Source organism: Mesoplodon mirus, assembly GCF_964341445.2.
Source record: "Mesoplodon mirus genome assembly, chromosome: 16".
NCBI classification, from domain to species: domain Eukaryota; kingdom Metazoa; phylum Chordata; class Mammalia; order Artiodactyla; family Ziphiidae; genus Mesoplodon; species Mesoplodon mirus.
In genome coordinates this window covers 75690359-75705843 of record NC_138992.1, presented here as the reverse complement: position 1 = coordinate 75705843, position 15485 = coordinate 75690359, and the positions used below count along the sequence as shown (strand labels likewise).

At 43.5% G+C, this 15485-nt stretch overlaps 1 protein-coding gene across 2 annotated transcripts in view; it reads right to left on the bottom strand.

Annotated features, from left to right (window-relative positions):
• RB1CC1 (RB1 inducible coiled-coil 1) overlaps positions 1-15485 on the bottom strand; it is a 42867-nt gene that overhangs the window by 18782 nt on the left and 8600 nt on the right. For both annotated transcript variants that reach the window (XM_082600984.1, XM_082600985.1), the window contains exons 7-15: positions 13717-14143; positions 9783-9953; positions 6977-7161; positions 6623-6809; positions 6457-6538; positions 6271-6332; positions 4911-5014; positions 4059-4185; positions 2070-3970 (exon numbers count right to left, since the gene is read on the bottom strand). In XM_082600984.1, coding sequence (XP_082457110.1) covers positions 2070-3970; positions 4059-4185; positions 4911-5014; positions 6271-6332; positions 6457-6538; positions 6623-6809; positions 6977-7161; positions 9783-9953; positions 13717-14143 — 3246 coding nt within the window. The remainder of the gene's footprint in view (positions 1-2069; positions 3971-4058; positions 4186-4910; positions 5015-6270; positions 6333-6456; positions 6539-6622; positions 6810-6976; positions 7162-9782; positions 9954-13716; positions 14144-15485) is intronic.

Sequence of the window (15485 nt, the reverse complement as noted above, 5' to 3'; positions counted from 1 at the left end):
GGTGAGGACCCCGAGGGCTGCGGGCAGCACCCAGTAGCTCAGCTCCTCCTGGACACCTGCCCAGCCTCCTGCTGTGTGGGAGCCCCTGCAACCCGTGCCAGCTGCCCTGCGGCGGGGCCGTCTCCCAGCGGGTGCCTGACGTGTCTGCGGCAGAAGTGGGCAGTGTGCGGAGCCTCGGCAAGTCCTCCAGGAGAATCGCGGCTGAGGCGCTCAGGATCCTGAAGCAGGTGAGCGTCTCCCTTCCGTAAGGTGGCTCAGGGCTCGCTCCTGGGTCTAGAGGCCGAGAGCCTGACCGTGCTCTCCCCAGTTACCGCGCGACCTGGGACGCCTGTCAGGAAGGGGACACTGTCTCGCCCACGGAGCCAGGACGCCGGGGGGGACACTCGGGTGACGACGTGGTAGACGCGAGGCGGGCCCACACGAGCCCCGGCAGCGCCAAGCGGGCGCAGGAGGCGCCTCCCTTTTCTCCATCACAGCCACGGCGAGCCCGGCAGGGAAGCGGACTGGCGGGCCCGGCTCCAGAGCCCAGGGGCAGGACGAGAGCCCGGCGGGCAGGGGCACCCGAGATCAGCGGTGAACTCGAGGACGCCCGCCCCGGGGGAGGACCAGCCAACAGAGTATTGGAGAGAGACCGTCCGTGTGGAAAGGGGAACTCAGCGCCGCGCATCCACTCCGGGGTGGCGCATACGCTCCAGGGAGGGGAGACGGGGGACAGAGGCCGCGTCGCGGGACCCTGGCTCCGGCAGGTCAGTGCGGGTGAGAGAGACGCGGGAGCCGGGGGAGGACAGGGTGCCCGGTGCCGGGCGGCCCGCCGTGCCAGGGCCTCACCTGCACCGGATTATTCCCGGAACCCCCTCTGCAACCGCAAATCCGCCAGCGAGGAAGACGAACGTGGAGTCCGGAAGGAGAAGGGCGGCCGGGCCCGCTCCCCGGGGCCGCTCCCCGTCGTCCAGGAACACAGTCCCGGGCTGAGCCGCACCCCGAGCCCATCGCTGGGCCCCGTGGGGACGCCCGGAGCCGCCGCGCCATCCCAGGGGCCCCGCCGGCCGCCAGCCGCGGTGGGCGCGCCAGCGTCTGCCCTCCTGCTGTGTCACCGGTGCCCTCCCAGCCTTCTGCGGTGACTGCCCGGACCTCGGCGTCCCCCAAGCTCTGAGAAGGTTCGTGTAGGGCCTAGTTCCTCTAAGAGCCCGCCATCCCTCCGGAACACATAAAGGCTTTCTGTCTTCAAAACAGACGCAGAGGGTGGACTGCACACCAGGGTGTGAACACCACACAGCGGACAGTCGATCACAGGAGACGGTGTAAAAGTCCCTTTAACCTCCGGCCAGAGGTTAAAATAGCCAATGCAAATATACCTATACATATGTTCCCTTGGAAAAATTAATGATAGAACCAACTGATAATGTTCTAGAAATTGTTTATTAGGCCACAAACCCCTTCAATGAATTTTAACGAGTGGAAATGCGGAAGCCCACTTTCTCTCAGCCAAGGCAGTAACGTCCGGCAGCGACAATAACGACAACGCAAAAACCCTCACCACTGTATAAACCCAGCATTTAACATTATCTTTTGAATCACAGAGGAAATAACCGCAATTGTAATATCAAGAAAATAACCACCAGAAAGCTAACCACCAACCCAGAAGTTACTACTTCTCTTTTATGCATACATACATACAGTATTTTAAAAGAATGAAAATAAGTAACTTTCAAATGAAGAATTTAGGGAAAGAACTACAAACAAACCAAAAGGAAATGTATAACTTAAAAAAGGAATAAGAAGATCCCAAAAACATAGGAAATTTTCAAAAATTATTCCTCTCAAAATCCAAAATACGAATCCATTTTTAAAAGCCATCCTAATGGATTCACGTAGCCTGTTCATTTTTTTTAGATGTCTGTGAGAAACACTACTTTAAAACGTACGTTTTTACTTCATAAAGTATCTCCACTGTTACCTTTACCTAAGGTAAATGAGTAAAAAATCAAGGTGCCGTGATGACACTCACAATTAAAATCTCCATCACTGAGACTTTAATTTTATGATTATAGACTGAAGTTCATTCTTACCTTTCTGCTATTTGACTCTCAAGATGTGTAATTTTTTCTAACAGCTCCTTCTCAACAGCTTCCCTTTCCAAGCTCATTTCTTTACGGGCAGTCTCAATAGCTGCCTCTTTTTCACAATTAAGCCTCTGAATCAGCTGTCCTCGGTCCTGTTCGTGCCTCATGACACATTCCTCTTTGTCTTTTTCAAGTTTCTGGATGATAGCTTCGTATTTCTCTTCTTGCTGGGTGATTTTCTCATCTTTTTGTTTCTCAAGAGCACTCAATTCTGAGTCCAGTTTACTCTGCAGTTCAGCCAATTCTTCTTTCAGGCCTTTTTCTACTTCAAATGCTTGGTGACGCAATGATGTCACTTTGTTTAACTCGGCTCTAAGCATATCAGATTCTTCTTCGTGTCTACTAAGTAACTCTGAAATGCACTGATCTTTTTCAATTGTCATTAAAGTTCTTAGTTCGGCCAAGCCCACCTGATAATTTTCATTATCATCTTGCATCTTTTGGTTTAGTTTACTTATCTCTGTTCTCAAAGGTTCTGTCTCTTGTTCAACGAGAGATTTTAAGGTCTCCTGCTGCTGGGCTCTGCTTTCTTCCAGCAAAATTTTTATTTCGTCCGTTTCTGCTTCCTTCAGGGCAAGTTCAACCTCTAACTTACATCTCGTGTCCGACAAATCAGAAACCTTGAGTTTTAATTCCTGGAGCTGCTGTTCTTTTTCCTGGACAGCTGTGGCGTGAGAACCTTGCATCTGCTCGACTCTTTGTTGATTTTCCTTTTCTAATCTCTCCAAACAGGCCTCGTGGGCGGCCATGACCTTCCTGAGCTCCTGGGTGTGCCTGACCTGCAGAGTGTCCTCCAAGTCCTTCAGCCGGTTCTGCTCCAGGCACTGGAGCTCCACCCTCAACAGCTGGAGCTTCTCATCGTTCTCCGCGCGGAGCTTCTTTAAGTCTTCTAGCACGGTCTCTCGTGAGTGCTTCAGTTCTTCAATCTCACAGTGTTGCGTATGCATTATATTTTCCATCTCTAACAACTTCTGATCCTTTTCCTTCTGCAGGCAGATGACAGCTTCTTTCTCACATTTAACCAAAGCAAATTCGTTATCTTTATTTTGTAAAACCTCCTCAAGGCACACCAAGTCTCCTTTCAGCTTTGTGATTTTGTTTTCATTTTCTTCACTCTCCTTGACTAGTGCAGCAAGTTTGCCCTCATATTCACTTTTTAAAGACTGTAGTTCTTTTTGGTGTCTTTCATTTAGTGTTATTTCCAAAGAACATTTTACTTTTTCAATAATGTTTCTTATTTCTACTGCTGTACACTTTAAAGAATTTGAGAAGTCACACTGTTCCTTCTGCACAAATGTTCGGAAGTGGCAAAGGTCCTCCTTTATGGTTTGTACACTGAGCTGCGAGTCGTGGGCAGTGACACGGCACTTCTCCAACTGGACGCTGAGCGACGCGTGGTGGCCCGAGTGCTCCTGACCTCGGGCACTCGTGTCCTGCATTCGCCTGCTGTCGATGGCATTGATGACTGAGGAGTAAAGGGATTCCACCATCATCTCTGGACTCTGTGGATCACTGATAGGATTGGAAGATGACAAGTTTTCCTCTATTACAAACTCATTCACTGCAGACATGAAATCTGATTCAGGACTTTCTGCTAATGAATCCAAGTCTAACGAAGCCTGGTGAAGAGTCTGTTCTATGTTTGGATGGGGGATAGTTTCAAAATCAAACGTATGTGCATCAATGCTATCCGGAGACAATTCTTCTAAGGGACAGACTGCAGGACACAAGGGGCCCCGCACAGTGAGTGGAGGGGGTGTTCGGGGTGAGGTAGTGGTTGTGGTTCCTGCCGTGCTTTCTATCCGGGGGGAGGAAGCCGCCTGTGGGGACGTCTGACTCGCGGACGCCTGGAAAAGAGAGGGACAGGCTTACAGAGCTGCAGCAACACAGGCGTTTACGCTAACGGGGCGAACCACTAGAAAGAACGGGATTTGCCTTTTGTTCACTCAGTAGGTCTGTAATGGTCTGTGACATTTCATCCAAACTTTGTGCTGCTTTTACCAAATTATGTAGAGCAAGTACGTGCTGGTGTAGAGGGTCAAAGTCACAAAGTAAGGGCACCCTGAAAGAGAGCACAATCAAGTTAGATTTCTAATTTCTCAATGAAAAATGGTAACTGCCACCAAATACTACAGTCTATGTCAAAAGCAACTCACCATCGTCTTTCAGTCAATACCATGAACAGTTTAAGCAGACTAAGACGTATCATTAAATGGGGGGGAAGGGGAGGGTGGGACGAATTGGGAGATCAGTCAGGATTGACATATATACACTACTGTGTGTAAAATAAACAGCTAGTGGGAACCTGCTGTAGAGCACAGGGAGCTCAGCTCAGTGCTCTGTGATGACCTAGATGGGTGGGAGGTCCAAGAGGGAGGGGATATATGTATACATATGGCTGATTCACTTCACTGTACAACAGAAACTAACACACCATTGTAAAGCAATTATACTCCAATTAAAAAATACAGATATAAATATATATATACATATAATAAATAAAGTGATAACTCAGAAATCTCTCACAGTATGCCACGTCGTCAGACAACTACCAGAAAAGAATTAACTTCATGTAAGGCATTAATTTCCTCCTACTTTATCTTCTTCATTTTCTGATCCTTTTTATACTCCCCAGAAACTTCCCAGAGCGGCCACGAGCGCGCCAGCCATCGTAACGCACTCCTCCGCTCCGGCATCCCCTGGGGTGCTGCTGCCCTTCCCACAGCCCCAGAATAACGAAATCATCACAAGGCAGTGAGTAAAGCTAAAAATAGGAACGGTGTTTACCTGAGGAATGGCTGAACCTCGGAAGGACAGAATGATTGCAGAAACTGTAAATCTTCTAATGAAATATCTGGAAGTTCACAGTCAAACTTTCGAGGCTTCTGTGTCTATATTAAAAAATAATAATGTACCAAAAAATATACAGTATCCTTTTGTAACTGATTTCCTAGTATAATCAAATTCAATAACAAATAAACAAAAATGCTTCAAATGATCTACTCACACCTAAGAAACAGAATAAAATAATAAAATGCAAATGAAGGACTATTCAGTGAGGATGGGGAGACCGCTTTTCTGAGTCTGAAATAACCGGGACGTGCAAGCTGTTGGTGATCAACTGCCGTGCTCACTCCCCACTTCTCTGTTCTCAGCATCTTTTCATGGGAATTCTGGTATTCCCGCCAGCATTAAAGGAACCCATTTGTCTCGCTATTACACAGGCTATTCCCAAGTTTCTACCTGACCGACAGCACAGTCGTGAGGACAGTCCCAGCCCTCTGTATCTATTCCTGTCACCTAGTAGCGTGCTGTATTGTTTTAATGCAGTAAAGATCGTTTTTTCTTATGCAAAACTTCCTCCTTGCCCTTTTCTTCACCTCTTCATTACATTTTCCAAAATACAAAGTCTTAGCCAATTTCAGATTCATAAAAAAATTATCTACCATTTCTTTATAAACATTGCCAAGAAATGCACCTTTTAGGATAATTCCAATGGTCTGAGTCATCACTTATGCAGATTTAGAGATGTCAAGACACCCTTCATTAAGCAGGGGTCCTAAATAAAGGAGTGTGGGAAATCCTGCCTATTACAACACTCATTCATAGATACACAAAAACACATATTTAAAGCCCTAAGGAATCCTGCAGTACAAACACATGTTTAACAGTTAAGCAGTGTGTCTGAGGAGAAAACAACAAACCTACAGCATTTCCAAAACTTCTTTGATCACGGAATCACGTTTCATGTAATAAAATTAGTGGTCCCCAGACCACTCTGGTTTAGAAATACAGCAACCTTATTTTTCATGGTTTCAATGAAGATGACCTGATGGGTCACCCTATTCTGATTTGTGCAACATGAATGATAGGGGAGGGGAGGGGAGGGGAGGGGAGGGAAAGGGCGGCAGGGACAGGAGGGGTGGAGACAGATAAAGTGAGGGGGAGAATCTGTTCCCACCCATCTCGACAGTGCAGTAGGACTTCATCGTCCCATGCAGTGAAGACTCCTGACCAAAAACTATGAATTCATCTTAAAGCCAAAAACATTTTGATAAAAAATTTGTTTCTGATAAATATCTCTACTTCTGAAATAAAGGTCTGAACACACACAGGATTTAGTCATATTAGAAGATAAATTACGTACACAAAAGGATGGGTGCCAGGAGTCCAATCCCCTAAACAGACGATTTCTTAAAAAGGACTTCCCTGTGTAAAGGAATTAACAATATGGTTATTTTACAACTCATGCTATATAATGCTATTCATATCTATGAAATAAAAACAGCATTTTTTTCTTAAAAAGTATAAGTTATTAATAAAGAACACTTACTAAATAATTTCCCAAAGGATTCCCTTTTTGACTTTTCAGCCTCATATAATCGCTTTCCGTCTTTGACTAAAGCACCAGCCCACTAAGAAAAGGAAAGCCTCTGTTAGTGTCACACACCAAGTCACTGAGGCTCAGGCACAGTCAAAGTACAATCCAACCTGCATACCTCCCTGTAGTGTTTTATGAACATTTTTCTCCTGACCACCTCAACGGCAGCTAAGCAGTACATCTGAGGAACTGTACTCAGAGCTTCAACGATCTTGACTCTCTCCAAGAGCTCTATAACGAGGCGGAGCAGAGCCTGCAACTTCTCTCCATCCTGATCAGCATGAAGCATCACAAAGCAACACCACCTACAGAATGAAATCAGGACACACAAACGCTGTACAAATCATCCAAGCCCATGTTAATCAACCAGTGAAGTATGTCAACATGGTGATAGGATTACGCCATCACTTGGGAGAAATAAAAAAAAAATCAACTCTCAACATCCCAAATTAGACACCCTAGAATCACTTACTTCAGTCTGACATGAAGGTTATTTGCTAGTTCTTGTTTGGCAGTGGTGCACTTCTGTTTAATATCCAACAGTTTTCTATGATTTTGCAACATAATCATCAACTGATTTGCATGACTCAGGCACAAATCAGGTAACACAGATGCATCCTTCAAGTTTTCAGCTCTCATCTGATTAGCTAAAAATCCCTTTGGGAGAAAATATTTTAAAGGATATTAACTTTCATGAAAACCATGAGCATTCATTTAAGAGGAAAAGCTTTACGTTAGACATGAACTACTTTCAGATAAGATTTTAAAATCTCCGACTTTTCTGAGTGTAGTAGGTGTGTCCCTAGCAAAAGTTCAGAGTTCTTAAGAAATTTATGCTCATCTAATTCTGTTCCATTTTCGTGCTAGAAAAATAAATGAGACCCAGGAAGCTAAAGCAACATATCCAAGGACACAGCAGGCAAATCAGAACTAGAACCTATGAGTGTAAACTCCTGTTACACCACAGTTCAGTCAGAGCACAGGTGAAAACAGGGGCACTGACTTTAAGCCCCATGAAAACTAACAACAGATTTAATCTAATCAATGATATTCAGTAGCATATTATACACTTCCCCCAATAAAAATCAATCAATCGACTCTGCACTACTCGCTGAAAAGTCATTCCTTCCTCCGGTGTTTCTGGGCTATTATATACTTTGTTCCACTGATCTGTGCTCATTATCTTTAGAACAATGACTTCTACAGTATATCTTATTGTTTCATAGGAAAAGTAATTATCACACTTTTTTCTTAGCTATCCTTATTTATTTTCACAGGTGAACCTTCCATCTTTTTGTTAGGCAGGGATTGTTTTTAGGCTATAGATTAATTCAGTCAGATGTGCCAAAGCCAAGAGCAAACACTTAAAAAAAAAAGTCCAAAGACATCTTGATGAGACATCTTGCTGAGTATTTCACTGGATTCACAGGTTTTTTCCCTACTCGACTCACTAGTTACCATGTTATAGAAGTGTTAGGATCTGCACACCCATCTCGCTGTCACACTTGCTACTACAGGCAATTATCCTTGTAGGGCTCAACCACACAACCAACAAAGGACAGCAAGTGTGTCTTCTTACTTTCTGGTAGGTCTCTCTCTCTTTTCTGTTTCATGTTTTTTCTAAATATCATGAAAATACTTAAGTTTAAATGATGTGTGTTAAAAAAAAGTCGAGATGATTCAATATCTGAAAGTAAGATAATTTTAGTAATTATTTTATATCTTATTTTTCTTCCAATATGCTGCGTGCCTAACCATGGCTATGCTTTTTCTGTAATTTAATCTATTTTTAAAAAGTAACTTACTGCTTTATTCTCCTTTGATAAAATCTTAATAGGTTTTCAATTGTTTTTTACTGAATCCAAGAAAAATATGGCATCAATCCACAATTCATGAAGTACAAGCCCAATGCAGGAGAAATACAAAGAAAGCCACACCTCACCGTATCACAGTCAAACTCTAAAACCCAAACCAAAGGCAAAGTGCTACAAGTAAATCAGTAACAGCCTAGAATTCTCTATTAAGAGAAAATATCCTTCAGAAACAAAGGATTTTCAAATGATAAAACCTGAATTTGCCCCTGGAAGGAAATACTAAAGGATATTTTAACATATGATAGACTTTAATACGTCAAGGATGTATGTATTCCTTAAAAGGAATACAGCTAATACATTAAAAAGACAATATACTATGACCACATTGCGCTTATTCCAAGAATCCAAGGATGGTCCAAGATTAGAAGTAGAACGTACCTTTCTTAATCTGATAAAGGGTTTCTATTAAAACAAGGAGGAAAAAAAACCTACTACGAACACTGTAATGGTGAAGCGTTGATCATTTTCTACAGATCAGGAATCAACCGAGGACACCCAGTATCACATCTATTTTAGCATTACACTGGGAGGGCTCCATTCGGTGCAAACACAAGATAAAGAAATTCAGTTCACAGTAAGGGGGCCGGATCCAAAATCAAGAGACAGAAAAAGAGAATCTGGTAATTACAAGATGAATTCAGTTAGTAAACTATAAAAATGCTGTAAGTATTTTAAACATGTTTAAAAAGGACTCAGCAAGGCTCTATCTACACACTTTATCTACCTACCCGATACTGCATGTCCTCAGCCACGCAGGTGAAATAAAACATCTGTACCCATTAAAATGACCACTCTGATGTTCTAATGAAAGAACACATTTAGAGGAAAAATGGTGGCAGGGAAAGTTGAACCAGAAAAGCGCGTGTGTGAGCGTCAAGGTTAGAAAAGTGACCTCTTTTGGCCCCAGGCTGTTTTCACAGAATGCTCTCACCAGGGAAGGGGGCACACAAAGCAGTCGAGAGTCACAGCCAGTCACCACGTGGAAAACTCCCCACGATTCCACCACCTTCTTCTGGTCATCAACCTAACCTGGCAACAGGGTTCCTAGAACACTGCATTAACAAGACCTACATTTTCTGAGGTTCCCGGTTTCCCCAGGAGGGAGCAGGAGGCTGCTCAGGTGGCGAGCACGGGGCTGTCGCGTGCGCAGGTCTCCCCTGCCACCCACAGCGTCTCCGGGCCGCCTCCCGGCTGTCACCCTTCGCAGCCTCAGCTCACGTGGTGTTCTCGAACCTGAACGGGAAGAACCGGCCTCCTCCTTTACTACGTGGAACCAGTAATACCGCGTTAACAGTATTCACGGGTGAAGTGAACACACGGTGCACAGCAAACTGACAGCGCACGTAAAAGATGTGTCTAGAAAACCGCAAATTCCTTTTCCTGAGAGAAGTCTGCGATAAGCACCTGAGCGAGTTCTTTCTGCTCGTTGACGAGTCGGCCACAGCTGGCGATCATCTGGTCCAGGGCGTACAGCCGGTCCTCCAGCCCCTTGATGGCCTTCATGTTCTGATTATCGAGATTGGCAATAGTCTGACGGCATTCTGCTATAAAGGGTCGAATGATCCGTGGATCAAGCTGAATGACAAGAAAACACGTGCGAATGAAATTTTCAGCAAATGGCTTAAAATGTATTTCACACTATTTTGATACACAGCTTTAATGAAAAACAGTAATAGTGAAAAATACAGAAAAGCAAAAGCACGAGAAATCAAGGTTATATTTCCACAAGAAGGTCAAGAACAGGGTAATTATGGCGTTAAAAAAACACAATTATTACTGATTATATTGGGATACATAACTAGGAATCTAGTTCCAGGCATTACACATTTTTTCTAACTTTCAAAAAAAATTAATTTATTTTTGGCTGTGTTGGGTCTTCGCTGCTGCGCGCGGGCGCTACTTTTTGCTGCGGTGCACGGGCTTCTCATTGTGGTGGCTTCCCTTGTTGCGGAGCACAGGCTTTAGGCATGCAGGCTTCAGTAGTTGTGGCATGTGGGCTCAGTAGTTGTGGCTCACGGGCTCTAGAGCGCAGGCTCAGTAGTTGTGACGCACAGGTTTAGTTGCTCCGCGGCATGTGGGATCCTCCCGGACCAGGGCTCGAACCCGTGTCCCCTGCACTGGCAGGTGGATTCTTAACCACTGCGCCACCTGGGAAGCCGCATTACACCTTTCAATTCAAGCCGCAGTTCGTTCAATTCTCAATATCCCACCGAAAATGTTATTGTCAAGGTCTTATGAAGTACAGCAGAACTAGTAACGAAAACACGTCCTTCGGTCATTACCTGTCTGATCGGTCAACTTCCCCCTAACACGGAGCAACACCTTCAAACCTCCCTCCCTCCCGGAGAGACCTTTATTCTCGGTCTGTAGCTCCTCAAGGAAGCTGCTTGATCAACTACACTCTCTTACTCTGCAATCTCTCCTGTTCCCGGGCTTTACTTCTCCAAGATTTCTGGGATTTAGGTAATTCAAGGAACCCCCCAAATTCTCTCCACCCCGCTCCACTTTCCCTCGGAAGAACACTGCACACTGGCGTCTTCGGTGCACTGGCTTCCGCCGGGGCTCACAGTGTAGCCCACCTACCCGTGGGAGGGAGACCACCCCTCGCAGCTTCGGGCGTCCCCTCCGCTGGGTCTGGCTCCTCTTCCGTCTCCTCCACAAACAGGCGAGATCCCGCAGGACTCTGTGCTATGGCCCATCCTTACTGTTTCTTACAGGATTTCGAAGGAGGTGAACTCCCCACGCCTGTCCAACCCTTCATCCTTCTCACAAATGTTCAGCCTGGGTTTCTGCCTGCCCGCTGACACCTCCACACGGACACCGGCCGTGATTACTAAGCTGTCCTCTGCTGGAATCCCGAAACGGCTCCCTCGGCCCCCAGACGTGTCCCCAGAGCACAGACACTGAACTGCGGACAAATGCTGTTTCTCTAGCTTGATCTTTGTTCTCACGGGTTGTCCTGCCAGCTGCTGAAGCCCACCTCAGCCTCCCTGTGAGGGGCCTAGCCAACACCACCTCCTTCGTGTCTTCCCTGATCACCACAAAGGGACTGTAAATTACTCACTTTAGGTGCACTGTTAGGTTCACAGACAACATACGGAAGCAGTTACAAGTGACCTGTTCTACCGTTACCAAGAATTCAGTGTAGTCGGTAAGAAGCTGCACTTCTAACATCGCAGAAGCGTTAACACAGCCGTTGTGTAACACGGACAGCGCCTGCGTCACATAATATTAACGAAAACCTGTGCGTATGTGAACAGCTCCTCATTTCCCCGCTGAGTCCAACGTGCGCACAGTTCCAATCCAAAGTACTGACTAGTTATAAACTACGAGGATGATAAAAGGCTAAAAAAGATGGCGAAAATAATGCAACGTGGGCCGAGTTACAGCTATACATAAAACACAGCAGTGCTTTAGGGAAGGGAACACGAACTCCAAACCACGGCTCCTGGTTCTACCGTTTCTGTACCTCATAGCTCACTCAGAGTACAACACAACTACACAGACGAGCATGGAAGAGCGCTTTAAGATTCACTGAATTCTGCAGGTATAAATTATGGTGAGTTTTCATTATTAAGCCAGAAAAGGATCACTGTTTCTTCTCTCTTGTCACATAAAGTGAATAAACCTTATGGCTTTGCTAGACTTCATTTAAACATGCAAACACAAAGCCAACTGCAAGCCCTTTAAAAAAGTGGTTCTCGTGGCCTAGAGCCCTGTTCTCTGATTCACGTGGAATTATAAAAAATGACGCTTCAATCACCCATCACAATCATGTGGTTGATTTTCCACAATCACAGATGGAATTTTTAGGCTACTAAAATGTCAACAGTTTGAATAGGAACACTACTTTTCATTCATTTTTGGCAGTAATCTTTGCACAATATATTCCATGCTTCCCCGCCCTGGCAAATGTCATAATTGAAGCATTCTTTGACAACAGATAATAAATGGTCAAAATGAAAGAAGTGCCTAAAGGATGTCATCAAGGAAATGGCTGTACTGAAAGAATTAAGAATAAACTTCAGAATGCACTCCATTTTTACTGTCCAATAACTTAAACAAGAAAAAATGCTGCTGTTTTCCAGGCATCCCAGACAGTGTGCTGCCTTTCCCCCAATAACCAACCGAAGATTAATAAGTCTCTTTTCCAACTGAGTCAAAAGTTTACCTTTGAGAAAAGTTTAAGTATTCTGCCCATCATCTTTAGACAACAGCAGCCTTCAAAATATTGTTTCATATGGTCTGCATCACTGACGCATGTGCCTCAACAACTTCCTCTCAGGCCTCAAAGATTTTCTATCCACTTACTGATCAGATCTGAAGAGGTTTATTCCAGATTTATTCCCCAGATTTAGAAGTTTTTATAAGTGTACTTGGGGGAGAACTTAATCCAAAACACAAGTCACTATAGTTACAAACTAAAACTAAAAACACAATGTCTAGGTTTTGAATTTTAAAATATCTCAGGCAGATACTGTATCTAAAATTACTTCTTTTAAACCTCAGAGACGAGTTCCCTGGGGCGGGGGGGGCTCGGGGTGGGGGAGGCGGAGGGAGTGATGCAAAAGAGGCCCATGGAGGTTTTCTGGGAGGTGGAAAGGTTCAATGTATCTGCCTTTGGATGTTGGTCACTCCCGTGAACTAACCACTCCAGACTTGTGTATTTCATCGAACGTCAATCATTCTTAGTGTAAAAAACTGTTATAGATAAAAACAAAATTATATCATTAATATTTTCCCCCCAAAAGCTTGAAAGTTCTACAGCATCTGTAAATGTGAACATATGAATCATTATTAAGTTAATGTAAGAAACAGCGATGGCCAAATGTTATCATTTTACCCATTTACTTGTAGATTTACTTGTAGAGAATGCTCAGTACTCAAGGCACAATAATGAAAACCAGCAAGACTGTTCAAGTTTTACCTAGTAGATCAAAGAGCCTAACTGTAGGGACAAATTAGAGGATAGGAGATATTAAAAAGTCCAAGTAATATTACAGGATCAGGGGAAAAAAATTTCAAAGTACCACCACCACCAAGACCATCCCCATTGGAGTGGACACCTCAAGGCTCGGCACTGCATAGAGACTTTACCTATATTACTTCTAATAATCTTCCCAAATTTACTATCAGTTCATAAATAAGGTTATGCATTAAATGATTTGATTGGTCCGAAGTCTTAGATATGGTTGTAAAGTTTTATTCCAAGGCTCATTATTTCCGCTATAACACGGTATGACCCCCGCCCCTTCTCCCATTACTGTACAGAAAATATGTAGTACAGGTAACATAATCTCAAGTGGTTAAATGACAAGAAAAATCAGAGGACTCTTACCCTGCTCATGGAATCAAAGCACTTCCTGACCAGCGATTCCACGTCATTAGGCCTATCCTGCACATTGATCCAGTCTAACAAAGAAACATTAAAAAAAGGCAGGTCACCGTCTTTAGCATCTACTGCAGCTTCGTCCTGCTGGACAGGACTTGGACAAGGTTCCCTCATTTCTTTTCCACTTTCGGCATCTGTGGTGTCTGGGGCTACATGTTCCACGGACTTGTGAAATGAGGTTAAGGAGGGTTTGTTCATTGTTGCAGGCATATCGGGAGAGAGCACCAGTTCAGTGGAGGTTTTCATATCGGCCTCTTCTGAGCCTTCACGTTCAGGCAAGGAATCCAGTCTTCCCAAACATTCCCTGTAACTATGTCTGGTTAGGCACTCCAACAGTGGAATCTTGGCCATGACTGAAACCGCAGTTCCTAAACTTAAAGTACAAGAGACCTGTCAGTAAAATAATGGGACTGCTCTAGTCAGAGGTTAGCGTTTTGAAAGAAATAATATGTTATTATCACACACAGAAATCTCACCACCTCTCTGTTAACACTACATGCATCTAAGTAGCCCATGAGGTGCTCTTTAAAAGAAGACAGAGAGAAGGAGGATATCGTTCACACACTGAAACACCCTCTAAAGTAAAGATAGCAAGTTTACACTAGACATGTGGACACTTGGTTTTTAACAAACCTTAAGGTATAAAAAATTGGAACTTATAAAAAAGATTTACCACAGAAAGTTTAATGTTCGATTAGCTTAAAGACAAAACATTTTTGATATATTGAAAGCAACGCATAAAATTAACACTCTTATTAGGGATTAAGGTTAACTCTTGCATTCGTCACTCCCTGAAAATAAACAGGTAGATGGATGTATGCTGTCAAAAAAACATGGGGAAAAGATCAAATCTTGATGGTTTGACTTCTGTAAAAACTATGTAAAATGATTCAGGATCCTACATTAAATTAACATCTGAGAGAACTACCCACCCCCCAAAAAACAGTTACTTGAAATTTCAGGTTATAAAAAATTTTAAATGCTCTTTCCAGTCTTCATTAATCATTCCTTCCTTCCCAAGATGCATCCCACTGTCCACTTAAGGCCAAAATGTTCTAAATATTCATACCACAAAATAGAGAAACTTGAATTAATAAAGCTCACTTGAAAGAAGAAAAAGAAAATGATACTTCCCTCCAACTCTAGTTAAATAAAAAATTTAAGAAGAACCAAAAAAATGAATACAAAACACTGAAAGCACAAACACACAAACAACAAAGGGCTACATTTGTGTGGAATTATTGCCGTGCTGTTTTACATTCATTATAGCCCTCTTAAAAAAGAACCAATGGGTATCAGATGGGCTTATATGCAAAGAACCAGAAAAACATCTAAATGAGAACCAGAACACAAAGGCTTTTTTCCACCTCAGCAAGCCTTCATCATATGGCAATATTTAAAAAGAAAAATAGAGTTTTCCTTGACTGCCTAATGTTTGAAAACTTTTCCACTCCCATTAGATTGTTATTTCTGCATTTTGCTTTACTTTATTGTAAAACTGGTAGCAAGGCAAGAGACAAAGGTTCCTGGTTTCTAAGTGATTTCAAAAGTATTTTGAGAAAATACAAGAAAAAGAAACATGGCAGATCCATAAAATATATGGAGGATAAAACTGTCCATAATTTAAAAAATTTTACAGTCCATAAAAGTCAGCATAAAAGTCTCAAAAACATGAACCTCAATTATAATAAATATATGGCCTACTAGAAGCGAAA